At 54.5% G+C, this 20,840-nt stretch overlaps 8 protein-coding genes across 8 annotated transcripts; 3 read left to right on the top strand and 5 right to left on the bottom strand.

Annotated features, from left to right (window-relative positions):
* Nucleotides 1–15: 15 nt before the first annotated feature.
* N7482_005426 (thiolase family protein) lies at nt 16–1,257 on the bottom strand (the record flags this gene model as incomplete). Its single annotated transcript, XM_056687551.1, has 1 exon — nt 16–1,257. One exon carries the CDS (start codon nt 1,255–1,257, stop codon nt 16–18), a length of 1,242 nt encoding a protein of 413 aa, XP_056543106.1.
* A 2,881-nt stretch (nt 1,258–4,138) lies between these two features.
* Nucleotides 4,139–4,879, bottom strand: N7482_005425 (uncharacterized protein; the record flags this gene model as incomplete). The annotated part of the gene is made up of 1 exon (XM_056687550.1): nt 4,139–4,879. The coding sequence occupies one exon, from the start codon at nt 4,877–4,879 to the stop codon at nt 4,139–4,141; it is 741 nt and encodes a 246-aa protein (XP_056543105.1).
* Nucleotides 4,880–5,926: 1,047 nt separating this feature from the next.
* N7482_005424 (uncharacterized protein) lies at nt 5,927–6,891 on the bottom strand (the record flags this gene model as incomplete). The annotated part of the gene is made up of 2 exons (XM_056687549.1): nt 5,927–6,733; nt 6,820–6,891. The coding sequence occupies 2 exons, from the start codon at nt 6,889–6,891 to the stop codon at nt 5,927–5,929; spliced, it is 879 nt and encodes a 292-aa protein (XP_056543104.1).
* A 1,391-nt stretch (nt 6,892–8,282) lies between these two features.
* N7482_005423 (3-deoxy-7-phosphoheptulonate synthase) lies at nt 8,283–9,605 on the top strand (the record flags this gene model as incomplete). The annotated part of the gene is given in 4 exon segments (XM_056687548.1): nt 8,283–8,325; nt 8,405–8,460; nt 8,590–8,895; nt 8,910–9,605. The coding sequence occupies 4 exon segments, from the start codon at nt 8,283–8,285 to the stop codon at nt 9,603–9,605; spliced, it is 1,101 nt and encodes a 366-aa protein (XP_056543103.1).
* Nucleotides 9,606–11,406: 1,801 nt separating this feature from the next.
* On the bottom strand, nt 11,407–13,266 carry N7482_005422 (uncharacterized protein; the record flags this gene model as incomplete). The annotated part of the gene is made up of 1 exon (XM_056687547.1): nt 11,407–13,266. The coding sequence occupies one exon, from the start codon at nt 13,264–13,266 to the stop codon at nt 11,407–11,409; it is 1,860 nt and encodes a 619-aa protein (XP_056543102.1).
* A 1,407-nt stretch (nt 13,267–14,673) lies between these two features.
* Nucleotides 14,674–14,940, top strand: N7482_005421 (uncharacterized protein; the record flags this gene model as incomplete). Its single annotated transcript, XM_056687546.1, has 1 exon — nt 14,674–14,940. One exon carries the CDS (start codon nt 14,674–14,676, stop codon nt 14,938–14,940), a length of 267 nt encoding a protein of 88 aa, XP_056543101.1.
* A 405-nt stretch (nt 14,941–15,345) lies between these two features.
* On the bottom strand, nt 15,346–17,133 carry N7482_005420 (cytochrome P450; the record flags this gene model as incomplete). The annotated part of the gene is made up of 4 exons (XM_056687545.1): nt 15,346–15,474; nt 15,556–16,557; nt 16,642–16,842; nt 16,945–17,133. The coding sequence occupies 4 exons, from the start codon at nt 17,131–17,133 to the stop codon at nt 15,346–15,348; spliced, it is 1,521 nt and encodes a 506-aa protein (XP_056543100.1).
* A 1,061-nt stretch (nt 17,134–18,194) lies between these two features.
* On the top strand, nt 18,195–20,070 carry N7482_005419 (uncharacterized protein; the record flags this gene model as incomplete). The annotated part of the gene is made up of 2 exons (XM_056687544.1): nt 18,195–18,766; nt 18,825–20,070. 2 exons carry the CDS (start codon nt 18,195–18,197, stop codon nt 20,068–20,070), a joined length of 1,818 nt encoding a protein of 605 aa, XP_056543099.1.
* Between the last annotated feature and the right edge of the window lie 770 nt (nt 20,071–20,840).

Here is a 20,840-nt window from a genome sequence, read left to right as displayed (position 1 = left end):
ACCGGAAAAGGCTTTTTACTCGCGAACGAACATACCGGCCATGCCCATGCCGGTGCCAATGCACATGCTGACAACACCAATGTCCTGGCCGCTGCGCTCCAGCTCCGGCAGAAGATCAGCCAGCTGGCGGGCGCCGGTAGCACCGAGAGGGTGACCGAGGGCGATAGCACCACCGTTAGGGTTGACCTTGGCCTGGTCAATGCCCAGCTTGCGGATGCTGTACAGAGCCTGCGAGGCGAAGGCCTCGTTGATCTCCCAGACGCCGACATCAGGGACCTTGAGGCCGACGGTTTCGAGCAGCTTGGGGATGGCAACGGCAGGGCCGACGCCCATCTCGTCGGGTGCGCAGCCAGCCACGGCGGTAGCGACCCAGCGGGCCTTGATGGAGCCGGAAAGACCGAGCTCCTCGGCGGTGGAGCGGCGCATCAGCAGAGCCGCAGCAGCACCGTCACTGACCTGCGAGGAGTTACCGGCAGTGCTGGCGCCGTCGGCCGAGAAGGCGGGCTTGAGGGAGGCCATCTTCTCGACGGAGATGTTGTGGCGGATACCGTCATCCTGAGTGACGGTGATCTCCTCGGGTGCCGCATCGGGGTGCTCAGCCGGGATAGACCTGGTGGTGACGGGGACGATCTCGCTCTCGAAGCGTCCGGCCTTCTGGGCGGCGGACGCCTTGTGGTGCGACTCGGCGGCGAAGGCATCCTGGTCAGCACGAGAGATGCCGTAGCGCGAAGCAACATTCTCAGAGGTGATACCCATGGGCATGATGCAGTCGCGGGCGTCCTTGGAGTAAGAGTCCTTCAGCTCGGGCCAGAGGACAGTGGGGATAGCGCGTGAGCCGTAGTTGCGGGTCATGGACTCCATACCACCGCCAACACCAACGTTGATGGCGCCGGCGCGGATGCCGTGTGATACGGCCGTGATAGCGGCCAGACCGGACGAGCACTGGCGGTTGATGGTGTTGAAGGGAACCGAGTAGGGGAAACCGGCGTGGATCTGGGCCATGCGGCCAGCCTTCGCGCCACCGAGCTCTTGCAGCACGGAGCCGATAGTGACATCGTCGATCAGGGTTGGGTCAAGGTTGGGGTTGGCCTTCAATGTGGCGCGGAGGACGTGGGAGAGCAGCTCCTCGGGGTAAGCATCCTTGAAGCCGCCCTTCTTAGCGCGGGTGACGGGGGTACGCAGGGACGAGAGGATGACAATGTCGTTGGGCGACTTCTGGAGCACCTGCTTGAGGCCACGGGGGATTGGCGAGGCCATGATTGTAAGTGATTCGAGGCTCGGTGAAATTTGAAGATATCGCCGAACTAGCTGTGTCGGCTCGGGAGGTTTCTCGGGGCTGGTCGCGATTGCGATGCTGTCGAGGACCGAAGCTGGATTGGACTCTTTTGTACACTGTATAAATATCTGCGAGTATGAAGAAGAGAAGAAGCAGGAAGAGCAATCCAAGCAACCAAAATCCCCCAACGTTTCCTCCGCGGCAAGCAGTTCTTAAGGGAAATGCCGGGAGAAATTCCGGGGTCGGATGTAGGCGTGTTGGCCACTCCCGCTGCTGCGGCGCCAGTGGCCCCCGGCACTGGAGATCGGCTAAGGGCTCTCCCGCAAAGTGTGGGGAATGCCGTCGGAGGGACGAAGCAACTTTATAGATCGTGATCTGAGTCAGGTATCATCCTCAAGACACCTAGAGACTATAGATGCACCGCGAGTATCCCTTTCTCTACTGTTTCTTCCTCATAACCAGCATCCGACCAGCCTGAATCTGTGAGTCTTCCCCCACTACCGAAGTACGAGCCGATTCGGCTGCTTACGTCAACTTCGGATCGGAACGAAGCCGAAGTGGTCAAGCGGGAACATCCTCATACTCCCTGAGCTACTACTATCCTGTGCCTGTCCGTGGGTCACAACAGCACCATAGATGACCCGGGCGGTTTATTATCGTTCACGTTTGAACTGTAGTCGTGACCTGATCCCGCTATACAACTACAAGGCGACGAAAAGATTTGATATTCTCACTTTGTCAATCCACTCAATAAAGATGGCTCAAGTCCCCACAGCGGTCGGTGACTAAATCAGCCCAGGGACCCCATTATTTGACTGACGCACTGGTTAAAATGGTAGTTTTTTTTCCTGTTGGCAAAATCGTCCCAAGCGAGACGAAAGAGGTTATTTTCAGAATCAACCCAAATGTAGCGCGAGTCAAGAAGGAAAACATACAGGGAGCGTGAAACAGTATCTTTATCTTTGATATGATCTTGGAGAATTCCTCTCGTTATTATGGAAGAGCGACACAGATCAAAAGGAGGCTGGGCAATACGGAAACAGCTCAGTACTGGGTGTGGTATAGAGCTCTTTTCGGGTAATTGTCTTCTAAACCAATGACGACGCAAGTTTTGTATGGCCTTTCCCAGAATTTGGAAGCTGTGAGGGTCTCTGAGAACCAGGAAATGGTTTCGAGCAGGATGAGGTAGATAGGACAGGCCAAGTGGATGATAGACCCAATCTTCAAACTCCTCTAACGGTTGAACAGGGTAACTCCGAAGTTGACGTATCCTAGAGCAAGGAGGATATTAGTCAGGACCATAAAACCTTTCCTGTCTGTTGCTCAGCGACAAGGGGGCTACTTGTAGCTTCCAATTCGAGTCACACGCTTTATAGTCTCCTTTAGCCTGCCCACCTGCCGAAGGCCGTCTTTGTGAATTTGAAATCGTTCAGGCGTCCCCCAAATATTTCTATGCAGGTGAAACCTACCAGTCCTGTCAAATCTCTAGACTGCCGACCCAACTGAAGAATATGTATCGCCAAGCCGACGCTAGTATATGGAATGGAACACCCCACAACAGAACTCCAATATTGCTCATATTCTCCAATGCAGGGAAGTGCACATTCAGAAAGTCCAACAGGGGAAAAGCAGATCATTCTTATCAATAGAAAGAAGCAACAGGAGCAACCACCGGCCAACTCTAGGTTCCTGAATATGGAGGCCCACAATGTAAATCATGCGGGTAAACGGGCATCTGTCTACTTGGCGTTTGCGGATGGCCACATTAAACCCAAAAAAAGAACCTCGGAAGGGCGCTAAGGAGCCGAGGTCCTGACTTAAGCTTTGAACCTATCACGTTGTGATGAGTTGGGCGGGCTTGAAAGTTACTACTATTTGACTATTGACCAACTCCACTCCGTAGCATTTGATCCACAAGCGACAGTTGAATTTATAAACTACGAAGCAAATGTTATCCTACATGAAACCCCCTCTTAATCCAACGAGGAATGTGCCAAGTGCTGTTCGCATGGTGAGGACTTCTCGCGCTACAGTCACTTGATGGAGTCCGAAGCACCTTAGAATCGTGCAGCTCATAGAAAGTTGTCCGGCACAGTGGACAGCTCGCATCGCGCGAGACTATCCAAATATCAATACATGGCTTGTGGAAAACATGGCCGCATGGTAGCTGGCGAAATGTAGAGGCAGGTTGCAGGTCTTCGAAGCATAGCTCGCAGGCATCGGGGAGGGATTGGCCTGGACCGGCAACCAGAAGTTAGTGCAAGCGTTCACTGTAGGCAGGAAGGAAATCAGAGAGGATGTGATTACCGGTTGCTAGATATTCGCATCCGATGTAGCACGGCATAGCGGCGACCTCGACGTCTTTTGCGCTGAGCGGGCCGCGCTTAATTGTTGATCTCTGCATATTGAGATCGCGCTGGAAGTCGCATATATGAGGCACCAGGATGTCTTGAAGACAAGGTTCCAGATACCGCTCTTTAAATGGACGGTCACCGGATACTTTATTTTGTGGTCGGGATTACTAAGGTATTCCTTATTATTGACGTCGACATGGCGCTCCCGAGATTCCATTGGTTCTTTGCTATCGCCCAAGCAGGCTATACGTCGCCCGGGCGGGAAAGGGGGCAAAATATCTCTTGCCGAGTTTCCGGAATAGGCATATGGTAAGCGGTAGAAAGTCATTAGAGTACTAAAGCTCAGCCTCCTGGAAATACAAGAAATGGATAAAGATGCACAGCCCCCGATCCCGAGAAGATGCTGAAACAACGCCGCGTCCGAAACCTAGGGATCCTCAGGGAGCGCAGAGAAACTCCATAAGCGGCTAGATACCCCGCAAAACTGCAGCACAGCCTTCCATTGAGGCTAAGCCTCGCCGAGAGCCTCCTTGGCAAACCTAATAGCAATACCATTCATCTCTCGCCGCACGAGCCAGAACTCGACCTTGATATCATACTCCAGCTGCTTCAGCATGGAGTCGACGAGGCGCCACAGCTCCGGGTTAGCAACAGGCTGACCACTGCCCTTCTTCCAGCCATTCTCCTTCCACTTTGACAGCCACTCAGTCGCGCCCATGACGACGTACTCCGAGTCGGACTTGATGATGACCGTGTGTAGCGGGTAGCAGGTGGATTTCTTGGGCGGCTCGATCTGCCAGGTCGTGTGGAGGACGAAAAGTCGGGTCAGCGCTTCTAGGCAGGCCTTCAGCTCGGCGGTTTGGGTAGTGTGTTTGTCGCCGTCTAGCACACTGGCTAGGTTCTTCTTATTGTCTGGACCGAAGAACACGCCGATCGAGGAACGAGGCGGGTCGCTGGTTGTTGAGAGAGCCCCACTGATGGAGACTACCAGGCAGCCGATGTGGTAGACGTGGTTCTTGCAGTGTGGGCAGTTGGTGGTTGAGCCGGGGCAAGCCATGAAAACCCAGCTGCCGTCGAAGGCTTCGATTTCTTGCGGCTTGATGAAGGCCGGGTTGTATCTGTCAATGGGGAATGTGCGGCTGGGATGTTCTGAGGAAGATGGGTCGTCTTCATGGCTGGGATGATGCTCGGGGAGATGGCAGTATTCTCTGTGTGCCTGTGAGAAGTCCTGGTCTCTGTTGTTAGCCATATATATTGTGCAATAGGACCTCTCGTTGATGAGTTAAAGAGGATGGGGTTGAGCATCTCAGTTGATAGAAGCCGACGAGGGCATCATGACGACTTGGATTCTCTGCGAAACATATTGTAGCTAGTCTTACCTGGGCTTGCATGTCAATCCGCTTCCTTGGTCGTTTCCAGCGCCTCGGCACAGCGTGCTGCATGTTGGTCGTTGGTAGGTGGTGGATGATATGAGAACGAAGGTATCAAATGACAGATTTCTGGAAGGGGACAGCTAGAGAGAGAGGAAGAGTACGACAGAGAAAGTGGAGAGTCAGATGCAGGTTGGAAGTTGGAGGTTGATTGTTGAAGGCACAGGACAAAGGCTTCGCCTACGAGCAATCTAGCCTCACTTCCAAGCCGCTTTGTCCTTCCGCGTCTTTTTGGACATTCCAGGAACAACGCAACATAGTTGGTAGGGCATATCTTGCAGTAGTGCGTATTGATCATTCATGTCTCCTCCAGCTCGCATCTCTATGCCTCCTGGAACCTCTCTGTAGCCTCCTCCCCCAGTTCCTAGGTCAGCATACAGTGAACCTATCCAGTCCAAGGTAATGGAATGGATGGGTATCGGTTCGCGGTTGCTTCTCAGGTAATGAACTGCCTTGGCCAGAAAGAAGTTTTTCTTTTAATGCAACAATCTTGGGCCAGTTGTACAAGGAAAATGAGTCACAATCTATTGCTCCAAGGCGTGGCTTAAGGAAGCTGAATACCGGCCTCTATATTTGGCGGGTTCGCATTCGACTATACTAATTGTACACAAGAACAAATTGGTCGATCTCGCATCTCTGGATGCCGACCAGCGAATGAAACGTCAAGTTGCAAACTCCATCAAACGCCATTCCTCCATCTCACTCATTCCGAAACATAAAACGCCATCTGGGAGAATAATGTGTCGAGCTGCCTGATGGACATGACAATGGCCGCGAGAGGGTATCGTACACAGTCGAAGGATAAGAAAAGCAGGACCCCAGAAGAAGCTCCTGATGGCGGTGGGAGCGCAGACCAAGTGCTACGATCAAGCGCGGCGGATGTGGCTATAGTGCCCGGGGGCCTTACACTGACACTTGTTGCAGCCTGCGCGGTAGCCCATGACGAGGGGAGACCGCCGGCGTGGAACTGCATTGCACGTGGAAGAATGGTAATGATCCGTGATAGGGGGAGGAGCCTGCTGGTATAGGTTCGCGAGTTCTGCCGCAAGTGCCGGCGGGGCGAGTTGGGAGAAGCTTGGTGCCGGGCAGTCTCCCATCTCCGTGTCTGCGTCACCCGTATTCCCGGGATCACCCATAATCGCGTCGTCATTGTCACTGACCGGGCTGGGGAGCCGGTCCATGGGTGCCTGGGCTTCTCTGTTGCATGCCGCGCCCTCCATCATGATCTGATCCTGCAGGGGCGCATTCGCGGGCGGCGTCGCCACGGCCGGGAAGTATCCCAGCGGCGGCGTGGCCGTCGGGACGCCGTTGATGGTCAGGGACTGGTTGACCAGCTGGTGCGGGATTGGCGAGGGCTGAAGGCTGCCGGGCTGTGAGTCAACGTGCCAAGGCGAAAGGTTGTCGCCGCCGGCCAAGACTGCGAGCTGCTGCTTCGCTGTATTGGCATCCACGCTCAGATGCAGCATCGGCGGGCGAGGGCCATACGCTAGCCTGGCCGTGGTCGGGCTGCCCCCGTAGACGGCCGCCGCGCCTCCGTTTGTGGTTCCCTCTTCCTCTTCCTCCGAGGAGTCGGCCGGGGTCAGCGTGGGCGCGCGAAAGCGCAGCGACTGGCCAAGGTCGGCGGCAGACTCCGGTTGCGCGTCAGGAACAGGGTACCATGGCGGACAGAGCCTCTGGATATTTATTCTCGTTAGCAGGGTGAGGGAAGGGCGGGCAATGCCGGACGTGACGTGCTGCTGAGGGATCGCGTAGAACATACCTTGGGGCCATGGGCGAAGTGCGCCGACTCACGGTCGTCGTCGCGTGGGCGCTTTGAGGACTGGCCGAACATGATGGGAGGATGAGCGCCGGGAGAAGAGCCCCGGCAGCAGGAGGAAGCATTGGAAGTATCTGGAGAGGCAAGGGGAGAATCCGAAAGGTGGAGAGCTGAACTCGGCAGTTGCCGGCATGGCGGATCGCGGATCGCCCCTGGCCATGCGGAGTGGCTGGGGAAACGTCGATCATGCCGGCCTGGTCAATTCTATCTCTCCTTGTCTGGAGCTCCCTTGAGAGAACTGCCGTCTGCGACGTAGACTGCGGAAGACGAATATGACCAATCTATAGAGCCCCCTCAGCCGGTCCCATGAGTCTGTCGCGAGTCTGCACAGTCGTCCAATTGTATAGCATCAATGGCATCAATGGCATCTATGGCATCTATGGCATCCATTGCAGCAACACCGCGATCAGCAGTTCTCCTTGATCGTCGTTCTCACATGACACACCAAACCCGCCGTGAATGGCGAATCTGTGGGGAGGACTGTAGCGACCCCATCACCCAGGCTATCCTGCCATGCCATCACCACCTGCCAGTCCTCGTCAGCGAAGCGATATGTGCATCACCTCCTGCCGATCTTCCTGCATCCGATTGATCCGACGCCCTCTGCTTGACACTTGACATGTCCCGACGAGCAAAAAGGCCGCTCCCCGGCCCCGTTGGGCCCCAAGCACCCAGAACATACCACCGGGGTCTCTGGTTGGTCCATTGCGTGCGAAGAACGTCTCTCCCTCCGCCCAGTTGCACAATTGCACAGTCGCACAATTGCACACTTGCATCCGGACGAGGCCGAAGGGCGTGGCAGGGGGGCCGACCAGGCGTCGATCTGATCTACCCGACGGGGACCTTCGAGCGCAGAAATCTGATCTGATGGTTGCACCATAGGCTGGTCGTCTAGTGCCGCGAGGGCATTCGGGGCCGTCTGATTGGCCCAGTGGATCCTGCGGCGAGTGGAGGGGACCGACCAAAGGGCCCGCGATGGGCAGGAATTATTGTCGCCGACGGACTCGATATGACAGATCATCCGTCTCGAGAGTATGCGCTCGTCTCCAGAACGATCATCAATCATCCTCCGCACACGAAGAACCCCTGCTTCCTGTATAACAACCTCTAGTGCCATCCCTGCCGAGGCCCAGTCCGTCCTGAACTAGAGCCACTCGCCGAGCCCACCGCGGAGTCATCGCGGCCCACTTTTTGCCATCAGCCTTTTTGGACCTCAAAGCCACACTGATCTTTTGCTTTTGCAAGATTCTCTGCAAGCTTTACAAATGTGAGTTCTCTTGCGATTTTGATCTTTGCTTCTCTGTTCGTCCGTCTTACGGTCTTGGCGCCACTCTACATCTGTCCCATCTCCTCTGTCTGGCTTTGTACTCATTTTGCATTAGAATTGGCTGTGGTCTCCGTGCACCATGCCTCTCGTCAACACCACCGAAGTCAGCGAGGACACTCGTGGTACGTATAACGCCTCGAGACTCTCCGTCCACACCCAATTTCTCCATGGCAATCTGCTCATCGCCCGGTTTCCCTCCAGTCCTCGGCTACGACCCTCTGCTCTCGCCGCAGTTCCTGCAGACCGAGATCCCCGCGGTGAGTTAATTTTTTTTTGCCTCCCCCCGCCTTCGAAGCCAGAACAATGGCACTGTCGCCCGCCCAAACACCCCCAATCCTCCGAATCGGCCAGCCAAAGTCCTCTAACTAACGTCCAATTCCGTCCAGCCCGAGCGTGCCATCCAGGCCGTCCGCGCCGGCCGCAATGAGGCCATCGAGATCATCGAGCAGCGCGACGACCGCCTCCTCGTCATGGTTGGCCCCTGCTCAATCCACGACCCCGACACCGCACTCGAGTACGCCCGCCGCCTGAAGGAGCTGTCCGGCAAACTGTCCAAGGACCTGTGCATCATCATGCGCGCCTACCTGGAGAAGCCCCGCACCACCGTCGGCTGGAAGGGCCTGATCAACGACCCCGACATTGACGAGTCCTACAACATCAACAAGGGCCTGCGCGTCTCGCGCAAGCTCTACGTCGACCTGACCAGCACTGGCCTCCCCATCGCCTCCGAGATGCTCGACACCATCTCCCCCAGTTCCTGGCGGACCTGATCTCGCTGGGCGCCATCGGTGCCCGCACCACCGAGTCCCAGCTGCACCGTGAGCTGGCCTCGGGCCTGTCGTTCCCGATCGGCTACAAGAACGGCACAGACGGTAACCTCACCGTGGCCATTGACGCGATCGGCGCTGCCGCCCACCCGCACCGCTTCCTGGGTGTGACGAAGCAGGGTCTCGCGGCGATCACCAAGACCGCCGGTAACGAGCATGGCTTCGTGATTCTGCGCGGCGGTAACAGGGGCACCAACTATGATCGCGAGAGCATCCGCGGTGCGCGCGAGGCGCTCCGCGCGAAGAAGCAGCGCGAGGTCATGATGGTCGACTGCTCGCACGGCAACTCGCAGAAGAACCATCTCAACCAGCCGGTCGTCGCGAAGTCAGTCGCTGACCAGCTGCGTGAAGGCGAGACGGCTATTGTCGGCGTCATGATCGAGTCTAATATCTACGAGGGTAACCAGAAGGTGCCCCCCGAGGGTCCCGCGGCTCTGCTCAAGGGCGTCAGTATCACCGACGCCTGCATCAACTGGGAGATGACGGTTGATGTGCTGAATGATCTGGCCGATGGTGTGCGCGCGCGCCGCGCCCTGCTGGCTGCCAAGCCGAACGGTGCGAATGGCTCGAACTGAGCCGGGGCGCTTGTGGGTTCAACTTGCATCCCAAGCCGTCAGGTCGAGACTGGAGGTGGTGAGATGGGCCGTCTTTCTTGTCATTGAGTATTTCGGTGGATTGCGCTGTTGAAGTCGACGCAGCGCCGATGGGGGAGAAAAAAAGTGTGGGTTTTGACATAGATACCTAGTTTTCCATGCCGCCCGGCGGACGAGCGTGTTCTTTTGCTCTTTCTCTTTTTGGGTAGATCGTATCCAGTGATGTTCGGCAATGCCGTAAATACGATATTCTTTTCCGGTTTTCACTTTTCACTCTTTTCAATCTCCCCCGTAACCCCACTGATTTCCCAGTCGCCCGCAGATATCACTCGCCGTCGTGGAACGGGTAGCTCCATTCGTCTGCAGACAATTCCTACCAACCCCCCTCCCCCCTTCCTCCAGTCCGGGGTAAGCTAGCTTCTACACAACAGCCTACCCCGGACCCACCACAACCTCCAGAAACAATCTGACAGCTCCCAGCTCGCAGCTCGGTCCACAGGATCTACGAGACTTCCATCTGCCCCACAGTCGCGCAGGGGCCAGATGCGGTGGTGCAAGTGACAGTCAGATGGGATGACCGGGCAAAGCGCTCTGCCGGCCACGCTGACCGAATCGGGATGGGGCCGGCCTGTTTTGGGAATGGCGGTGGAACGGGCGGGGGACCGCTTTTCCATGGCCTTGTGGCCTTTTGTGAGCGGACTTTCTTGTTGGTGGGATTGGGGTGGTTGTGGGGGTTGTTTGGGCGGATTGTGGACTGCTTGGTGCTTGGTGTGTGGTGTTTGGTGATTGCTGGGTGGTTAGCTGGTGGTGATTATGGTGGGTGGTAGGATTGGGATGCGGCCAATTGCGATCGAGGTTGGATACAACAGTGTGTGTTCTGGGGCCTTGTTAGTGCAATTGTATTGGCTGGCATGATGGATGGGTAGAATATTTGATGCTGTATGTGCAGGAGGTTCGATTCAGATATGAAAAAGAGGAGAAACAGCATTACAGTAGCGTTCGAAATCAGTTATACCTCCACACTCTTGTGAAAAATAAACCAAGATTGAAATAAAACTAATCAATTAGGTTCTATAATTATTTAGGAGAAGATCTGCTCTAGTTTCTTATTATAGTTCGGAAAGAAGATATTATACTTAGACTACATCCCAACGCTAAGTGACGGTAAATTGGGTGCCGAAAAAGGCTACTTTTGACGCCGTCAGCGTCCTATTTACCAGAATATTAGTCATTGAAGCGTTACGTAATCTGCTTCGGCCCACTTTTACGGTGTGCTCACTGAGTGCTCAGGCAGCGCTTCCCTGAGCACTCATTGGTTACTCAGGGATTGTCCACGTTAGAGTACTACAACAACACACTACCCTCAAATTATGGACGCAGGCCATCACCAGATTGTTACCTTCAGAGCGGCCTCGTAGCCCTGACCTCCCCCGAGCAAGATGCACCGAGACTTCTTCAACCCTGTGAGTGGGACGCAAGAAGTTACAGTACGCGTTTCGTACGCGTTCCGGGTCTGATGCGACCGGAGGGTGTTCAGGACACATGCTCAATCAACGAGATGCGAGCATGGATCACATCTGCACGGGAGATCGAAATCCAACCGAAATCCAACAGCAAGGGTTCCAAGTCGCTGGTAGAAATGAGGTTTAAAGTTCTTTTCGTGGACTTTCATCACAAGATTAATGTTAGTATTATATACAGAGTAGTCTCTCATAGAATATCATATCAAAATACACCGAACCTCCGGAACCTCCGCAAATATGACGAAGTGTGTTCCTAATCACTAAAGGAAAAGGAGTGCGAGCAGCACGTTCAGGACCGTGAACAGGATAGAGAAAGGTCCCATCTTGGGAGCCTCTCCAGTATAGACGGCTCCAGAGGCACTCGTCGTCGCAGAGGTCGATTCTCCCGAGACCGAGTTCATCATGGTAACGTGCGAAGTGGCTTGGCTGGAGCCAGAGGATGCGAACCCGGATTTCTGGGCGCTGGATGATGGAGCTGAACCTTGGGGCTTGGCGGAAAGAGCGTGGTCGCCAGTTTGGTCATGGCTGGGGGCAATGGGCTGAGCAAGTAAGAGAGTGGGGACTGCGGCCGGCTGTACAGAGACATCTGTAGACTGAGAAATCATGGGCTGGCCGGAGGTGTTCATCAACGCGGAGGCCTGTGCAGAGTCCGTCACTGCGACCAAATACGTTGTCGTCTGAGTAGCGACGGTTCTGGTCGTGGTGTAAGTGCTGCTCTGTCCGACGGGACAATTGTGAATAGAAGGCGGACAGGCGGTGGTTACGTCGATCTCTGTAACATAGATGGTGGAGGTAGTCATGGAGGAAGCGTATGCATCGGTCTGAGTTTTCTGAGTTGGAGCACCAGCAGTCTGTGTAGTGGTGTGCTGGGGGTTGGCGTTTTGAGTCACGCTCGTGTGAGTAATGGCTGTCCCCGAGCCTTCATGTGCGGGAGCCGTGGCTTCAGAACCCTCGGGACAAATTGTCGTTACACGGGTGATTGTCTCAGTGGTTAAATATGTCGTCTCGTGGTGTGCAGGCCGAGTTTCCGTGACAGTATACGTTGTAGTATAGGTTGAAGTGACTGGCACACCCCCGCTTGATCCATCCGCGAATTGAGTCGAAGTGGAAGACCCACCCGGGGTTACGGTTGAAGAGTCGAGCGAGGTGGCGCTGGATTTAGGTTGTGTTTCGGAAGGGTTCGAGCCAGTGGGCAAGGAGGAAGCACCGGAAGAGGGAACGGAAGATAAACCGGAAGGAATGATCGAAGGAGAGCCGGTAGCAAGGGAACAGCTAGTCGAAGTGCGAATCAACGGAGTCGAGGACAAGCGTACCGGGGAAGACACCGGGCTTGGTATACTAGAAGAAGTGGACAGAATCAGGGGCGTCGACGAAGAGCTACCCGGTGGCGTCGACGGCAGCGACACGGGGATAGAGGACGACGAGAAGGGAATAGAATACGGCGACACAGGGATAGAAGATGGCAGCACGGGAATAGAAGATGGCAGCACGGGAATAGAAGACGGTGACACAGGAGTAGAAGATGGCAGCACGGGAATAGAAGATGGCAGCACGGGAATAGATGATGGCAGCACGGGAATAGAAGACGGCGACACAGGAGTAGAAGACGGAATCGGCAGAGTCGAGGCAGATAGGGTTGAGGTGGTAGTGATAGTATAAACGACCTCCTCCGTCGAAGTCACGGCGCCCGTTTCCGTAACCAACCAGGTCGAGACGCAAGGGCTGGCATCGGCTGACAAACGGGATGCTGCTTGGTACGGGCCGCCCGAAGTGATGGTGAGATCCCCAGTCATCAGATAACAGATCTTAGCACCGGAATTCCAAAAGACCCCGGTACACTGCGAATTGACCGAACAGCCTGACATACAAGCCCGCAGCGAAAGGCCTGAGCCCGAGCTATAGACGGTACCACCGCTGACCGAAGCGGCGCAGAACTCTTGCCACCGGCTGCCATATGTATTGTAGTACCCATCACTGCAGGTAATCTGTGCGGACTGCGCAATCGTGCAGCCGGCGATGGCGGACGAGGAGGTGACGGTGGAGGTAGTCGGAAAGACGGTCGTAAAGGTACTTGTGCTCAACAGCACGTTGACCAACGAAGTGCGACCCCTAGAGGACATGTTGAACTTGCCGCAGCTAAACGAATGTAGGACCACAAGGGGAGACACAAAGGAACGGATAAATTCCGGGGGTGATTATGATGCCGTTGATATTTATGCTGCTGCTCGCTCTGAGATACCCTCGTTTACCTTGTTTTGCGGTGGCGGATTGGAGTCCGTGCATCGTGGTTAGTCTTGCCGACGAACTGTGGACTGGGGATTGTTGAGGCGAGAAATCATCGATAGCGCGAGTGTGCGGCTCCACATCGCTCGTGGGGCTGTTCCAAGGCATTTTGATCTTGATCTCAGGAAGAGCGTAAAGCGCCGAGCCAGTCAGATGGCAAGAGTCAAGAGTCCAAGAACGCAAAAGGTTGACCACGGTGTGATAATGGTGAGCACCTGTCGGGTCGGGGGCATGTCGATCAAACGAGGAAGAGGAAAGCCACCGCCCGTTCCTGCAGAATGGTGGAGGTTCCTAGTCGCTGGTCCCTGGTTTGCTGGTTGCTGGAACACGACATGTGGGGCGAAATTGGTTTAGAAACATACTCGTTATAGTGATCCCGGAGTGGTAATCTCTCAATACAAATACCAGTGGCTGTGGCTGTGCCGGATATCTGTGGCTGTGTAAGAAGCATGTATGATATGACAAAAGAATACTAATTTTAAATACTAAGTTAATTACAATACTACGATTCCTTATCCACTATCCACTACACTCTCTTTCTGTTGCGTGGTCTCGTCTACAAGTGCTTAAAGTCCATGTACAATGGCCACTCTCAATCAATACTTGCCTGTGGCTTATATATTCGAATCAAGGATAGGAATAAGTGTAGTCGGGAAAGCTGCCGCTTACGCATTGGGTTATTCGTGAATGGTATCATCTGTACGAGAGACTCATGTAATCCTCTTTTACTGTATTCAAATCCAGATTGCGAATCTCGTCTCGAAGATGACGCTGGACGAGAATAGACTGCAGCAGTCGACAGCTGCTAGGTGTGTCGTATAACGAGATTGATCGGAATAAGAATTGATTAGAAAAGCCGCTCAGCCTGTTGCACGTAAGTCGCAGAGCTTTAAGACTGTCCTCACCCAGTGTCGATATAATGCTTTCGAGCACAAGGGCTGGGAAATTGGTCAACTCAGACATTGTAGTGACTTGAATCAAGTTTGGAAAATATTATCATATGAAAGAGGTAAACAAAACTTCAGAGGACGGCGATTGTGGATTGAAAAGGGGGTTGAGTCTCTGAGTTGGGGCTGCCAAGTCGCAAGGGCTTCCTCTGTGAGGCTCCATTGGGTTGAGGCTCCGTAGCGCGCGCCTTAGTCTCCTGCTGGCGTGGCCGACTCCGGCCAAGGGATCCCCATTGAGCTTGCGCTCTTCTGCACTACGGTGTCCCACCGGTTCAAATACAGCAATTACAGGCGTTTATGTTCATGCTTCTTTGTAACCATGTGGTCAATTCGCTACTGCCACTCGACTCTCTGATCATCGGGAGTCGCAACTTGGAACGTGGCAACAAGGTAAAACTCAAGCTCGAGAAATACACCAATCGCCCCGACATGATTCAAATCCAGGAGCTCGAGATGAATAGCTTCCAAAGCGTGAAAAGCTTCGCTAACCGCGCCAATACTCAGCTCAAGCGGCTTGATATCGCGCTGCTTGCTGCTGGATTGTGGAATCGCGAGTTCGCGTAGTCCCCTGAAAAGTGGGAGGAGACACTACAGGTCAACACGTTGTCAACGTCATGACTGGCATTGTTGCTTCTGCCCAAGTTGAGAGCGAGTTCCTCCGAGACTGAGCCAACGCACCTCGGTGTTGTGTCTATTTGTTCGTGTGGGAGTTGCGAAAGCAGCATGAGAGTACATACAATAAGCCATGTTGCGTATACACAAACCAAGTAGACTTCAGAGGTGCCTAGCCTGCGTAGACTCTAGGGTCTCCCTTCTATCTACCACTAGCGCCTCCGCAGGACTGGGCGTTAAGGATGAGTGGATGTACAAGATGTTGAAAATCAGCCGTATTCTACCACTGAAAAAGCCTGTTAAACCCTCCATGACAGAGGACATCCGCATATGACGTTAGATCGGTTCTCTACTCGGTCACGGAGAACAGGGCGTTCGCTCCATCACTTGCACCCACATATCCGAGATTGCGAAAAGCCCAAGGTAGTTCCGCGCATCCCAGGGACGCGTCGGAGTGATCAGCGCCAGGTCGAAGTTGCGCAAGAGCTGTGTCCAGCCGGCGGTCCGTTAGCATATCGTCGAGCAGAAAGAAGACAATAGCAGGTATGCGGCGCTGTTTCGACTCACCTCGAATACCGTCTTTCCGATCTCAATCTGGGCCACTGCCTTCCCTAAACACTGGAATTTACCGTGGCCGAATATTAGGTCGTTGGTCCGCACCATGACATCCAACAGGGCTGGGTCCGACTTGAGCCACCGCTCGGGCCGGAAGGCCTTTGCGTCCTTGCCATAGATCTGTTCGCTCTGGTGCATCGCATAGGCCGAGTAGCCGATGCAGACGCCACCGGGTAGGAATACGCTCTCGCCGTCGACGACAAGAGTGTCGCCACCTGTCGGAACATCGCGCGGGAAGATGTTCACCACAGGCGGCCAGACTCGCAGAGCCTCGCGGATCACCGCCTGGAGGTACGGAAGCTGTCTAGCCTGGGCGGCCGAAATGAGGCCTCCGCCTGTGCTTGGGGCGCGGTCGCGGCGCACGGCGTCGTCAATCTCGCGCTGCAGTCTGAGGTAGACGCGGGGGTTTGTCATGAGGTGCAGAAGGATACCACGAATGGCGCCAGCGGTGGTGTCGGAGCCCGCAATGATCTGCTCTAGCGCCTCGGAGCGCAGCTCGTCGCCTGCTAAGCCGTGGCGCATGAAGGAGGCCAGCATGTCGGACTGTTCGTCGGCGGAGCTCGCAGCGCGCTCGTCAACAAGGCGGAAGCATGCGGCCATCATCTTACCGAAACCGTTGTTGTCCTTGGGTGAGGGCGCAATGAACCTGCCGATGAAGGGCGCTTGGGCGATCCAGCTGAAGCCCATCGCGAGGGCAGTATTGGCGATAGCAAGGCCCTCCTCGCTCGATTGGAGGTAGTCGTCCACATCTTCGTCCCTCTGCAGCATCCCGAACGCCGTGCCGAGACCGACGCTGCTAATGACATCGAGTGTAAAATACTGAACCTTCTTCGCTAGGTCCATGGGCACAACTCGGTGGTCAGATGAGACATATTTGGACCGGATGAGGTTTAGGAAATCGTGGAGTCGCTCATCTACAGACTCCTCGAGGTGGGGATTCTCCCTTCCCGAGTACTTTATATAATCACCGGTCAGCCGTCTACGCCGGATGAACGGGTGGGCAGGGAGTCGCAGAGGAAGAAGAGGCAGCCATCATACCCCGGGAGCCATCTGCTTCCTTCGTCGCTCGTGTTTCGCGTTATCCGTCTGACTGAAGACATTATCCCGCCGGTGCTCGATTCGCACGGCTGTGTAGTACCAATCGGAGCGCTTGTAGCCAGGCTTGTTGTTCACGTGCATCCAGACTTCGGGCGAGGAGGTGATCAGCACTCGAGGCGCGACACGGGCGATTGGACCTGGCTCGAGTCGAGACGGTTAGCCGTAGGAGGTACGGCACCCTGGTAGAGGATGCAAGGCATATGGAATGCCTGGAAGATGCCTCGCACCATGTTTCTTGCTGACTTCGGCATACCACTCGTGGCAATTGCCCCGAAGCATCGCCATGCTGTGAGGCCAGTTCGAGATGCCGGTCCACGAGGGTCCCCGGAACTGCCTTAACTTAGCATACGTCGCGATCGTCCTGAGCATATAGAGGCTCAGGAGACCGCAGACGAGCGTCACAGCCTGCCCAGATAAGATGGCGACCCCCATGGCGGGGATGAAACCACAGGCGGAAACAACAGGCTGGAGTTGGCCACAGTGGAAGAAGGTTGGAATCCCCCTCCAGGACCTCACTTGCTTAGGTGGGTGGGTTGGATTGTCTTGAGGGGTCCGCGGGGCCTGCTATATACTCTTGCGCTATTGGACGTAGAAATGCGGCTGCGGGACGTTCGGGAAGGGGTCTTAGCGCAGTGGACCTCATGGGGGGGCGGGCTTATGGCGGTCGTGATAGGGTCTTGCCTTCGTGCCCTCCCGTGCCCCACATCGCCTCGGCAGGAACACCTTGCACCTCTGACCTTGAGAGGAGCTGTCGATCCCACCAGCTTTCGCAATATCTGCTATTGGACTAGCACTACCAGACTCGTTCTTCCGTGCACGACGACTCGAGAGTGAACGGTCCTCCGAACTGTTGACTTGGTGTGTCGTACCTAAGCCTGCCCATTACCTAGTAGCTTTGCCGATACGACCTGCCAGAGTGTCAGAGCCAATCGCGTATCCGCACCTCCCCGAGCAGTCTACCAATACCTCAAACCAAAAGAAACCTTATAGTGTAAGGAAGCTCCGCGAATTTTTTCCAGACTGCCAGGATGCACAATACAGTATTTTTGACCCTCTACGGTATTCACTATTCCTATTCTATTATTAGCGTGAGAATTGACTCGACGGATAATCGAGTGCTATGGCTTGCATCCTACCGGCGAATACCTTCCGATGTCGACCTATGCGACGGATTCAGGATGGCAGGCTTTCCTGAATAATTCGCCGCCAGTCATGGTCACGCGGTCAAGCCATCTCATGATCTGCAGGGTCCTGCAGCCTCTTTTCTGGGATTACAATAAACGCATCATTTGTAGAGTGTTTAGACGTGGGGTCTCTATTCGCTAGGCTCTGGTGGCGTCTAGGTGGCGTTTACTATCACGACAAAATTTGGCGAGCACCTCGTTTTCCTCAGCCGCACTCTTGCCCATCACTTTACACAAATACCCGTAATTGCCATCAAATGGTGTCGTGAACCGCGGAAGTTAGACTTCATACTTCCTACTCACGCCAAAATGGTCACCTCTGAAGATATGGACAAGAGAGGAGGTGTATACTCAACTGCACCTCTGGCTCCCGATAGAGGGGCGAAGAAGATGCAGGGGCGCATCCAGGAGATTCTCATCGCGTTCGCTGTTATGACATTGCCAATGTTAATCTTCTCCGGGCTTCTGCTCGGCCTGGTCTTTCATTATCGCATCAAACAAAACGACTTTATCTCCAGTGATCTAGCATTTGACGCCGACCAGAATGATCCAAGCGTCTATTTTGTCCGAATAAGTGCAACCACACTTACCACCGTTGCCTCGTGGTCTAGCACTGTCGCTCCAATATTAGTTGGCTTTGGTGTCGCTCTAGTGTCCTACCCGGTCGCGAAGGGTCTGTTGACGGCCTCGGAAAATCATGAGGTGGCGCAGCTACCAACACCTTTTCAGCTCTCATTGATTGTCCGCATGATTTCGAGCGGCTCCTTCTCTGCCCTTTGGAGCTGGTTGATGTATTCCTTTGGCTGGCGAGGAAGGCGCGAGCGCCAGGGGAGAGCGATAAAGAGTGTGACGACCGTATTGACCCTCGGCATTGTCTTAAGGTGCGTGTTTTTCAGTCTCTAGAAATACTACCGAGTTGCTAGTTTAACAAGGAAATAGCACTCTTGTCCTAGTCACCGACACCTGGCTTCACTTCACTACCAAAACTGTCAACTTCATCCAAGTGCACGCAAACTCCGACGCCTCAGGTCTTGGATTCGGCGTGTACCAGAATTGCACGAACGCAGACAGCACTCTCCTGAGCTGTAACCTCAACAACCCGGCCTCAGGCGATGTCCTACTTCACCCCGACCCGATGAGAGTTCTCTCCAACATTTCAGATACAATGACAATCCCAATTCACTCTGTGGGTCAAGATCAGTACGCATACGTCGCGACTCCGGAAATATCTCGCCTAGCGCCTCTCGACTACACCGTCTCAACATATGCGATACACTCGCAATGTTCTCCCGTTACCTCCCAGTGCGCGAACGCCAATGATGTCTTCGGAGTGGGCACAACCTACCACTGCCCATTTGCGTTCCAAGGGACCGTCAACACAGCCGTGGGCGCGTCCAACTCCGTCACCATGGCCTACTTCACAGACTCAACTGGATCGAACAATAACACGGATCAAACCCCGATCGGCAACCCCTATTACTACTCCGCCATCATCCTAGCGAATATGCGCAATGCACGCCCGGCAGCCCTGCAGAACGACCCAGAGGTTCTGGCCGGTGGACACGGCGGTGCGACTATCGTAGCAGTGAGCTGCACATCCACCGTCTACGACGTCGAATACTCTTCCGTGAACGGCACCATCAAGAACTGGACGTCTAGCAACTCTAACCGTTCTACGACGCTTATCGTGCAAGGCACACAGCGCCACACAGACGTCGGGAAGCCGAACCTCATTCAAGCTGCTAGCATCGCAGGACTGGGCAACTCCGCACAAGACATCGCAGATCAGTTTGCACTAGCATATGGTCAAACCGCCTTGGCAGTTGCGTCAGGCGCATTCGAGCCACGCGCCGCGTTGGCGTCCCAAGTGCGAGAAGAGATTCTTGTTGCGCGCGTTCCCAAAGCGCCACTGTTCGCCCTGGTTGCGGCAAATCTGCTGCTTGTCTTGCTGGGCATTATACTCGCCTTTGTAGCTCTGATAGCGGTTCGGGGCAATACAGGAGAGGTACAAGCGCGCCTGAGTATTCCTGCATTAGTAGCGGCGCTGTTTGAAGTAGGCATGGCAAGGCCTGTGAAAGAGGTAGAGGATATGTTTGAGGAGAGGCATGGTGAACGAGGACCGCGGATTGGGCTTGCAAAGGCTGTGGAAGGGGGTTGGGTGTTTCGGAGCTGGCGTCCAAATTGATCGGTGGTAGGTTGGAATTGGCGAAGTATTTATGCAATCAATTTGCAATGTGTTGCTAGGGGTAGGTTACCGCTCTATGTGCTGACAGTAATCCTAGTACTCATAGTTCCAAGGAGAAACAGACTCAGATATTCATTGATTTTTCTCATCACCGTCCCACAGTATTCAAATACGATTGATTTTGGCTTGCCTGTCGTCTTCCTTTATAGCCGCTATAGGTTTCTTTCCCGTCAAGGCGTGTCTGCCGGTCGCGTTCTTTATCTTTTGGCGCTGGCATCTAGCCCTTCTGTGGCCTCGACCCTTCTGTACGTCGCCAGACCCTCTCTACAATATAAAACAAAGAATGCCTAGAGGGGGCCAAGGGGTGAAATTCAGCTTGACAAGCCTATTAGCTTCGTATTTTCTGAAATGAGTATCCGATTGGATGAGAAATCCCAGTCACCATGTCGATTGTCAGGTTCGATTAGGCTGCAATCTTTTGGCCGCCTACAAACACTTGCAAAACGATGGTGTGGGTGGGTGGAGAAAGGAGCAGATTTTCTATGTACTGTACACAATATACACGGCCGTCTTACCTCACGGGCAGAGGAAAAGACGAACCGATTTCGACCCAAAGACACCCCCAAGCAGTTCAGAAACACGGACCTGGAAGGAAAGAGAACAGAGAACAGAGAAAGACACAATGCAACGCCGGAAACCCCCTGCCACGATGGAGGCATGCTGCGAGAAGAGGCTCATCGCAACACGCCATGCAAGATAAAATACTTCAT

This window comes from Penicillium canariense (genome assembly GCF_028826845.1).
Source record: "Penicillium canariense strain IBT 26290 chromosome Unknown utg000003l_segment0_segment0, whole genome shotgun sequence".
NCBI lineage: Eukaryota > Fungi > Ascomycota > Eurotiomycetes > Eurotiales > Aspergillaceae > Penicillium > Penicillium canariense.
Note: the sequence above shows the minus strand (reverse complement) of the source record. Positions and strands in the feature narration are given on the sequence as shown.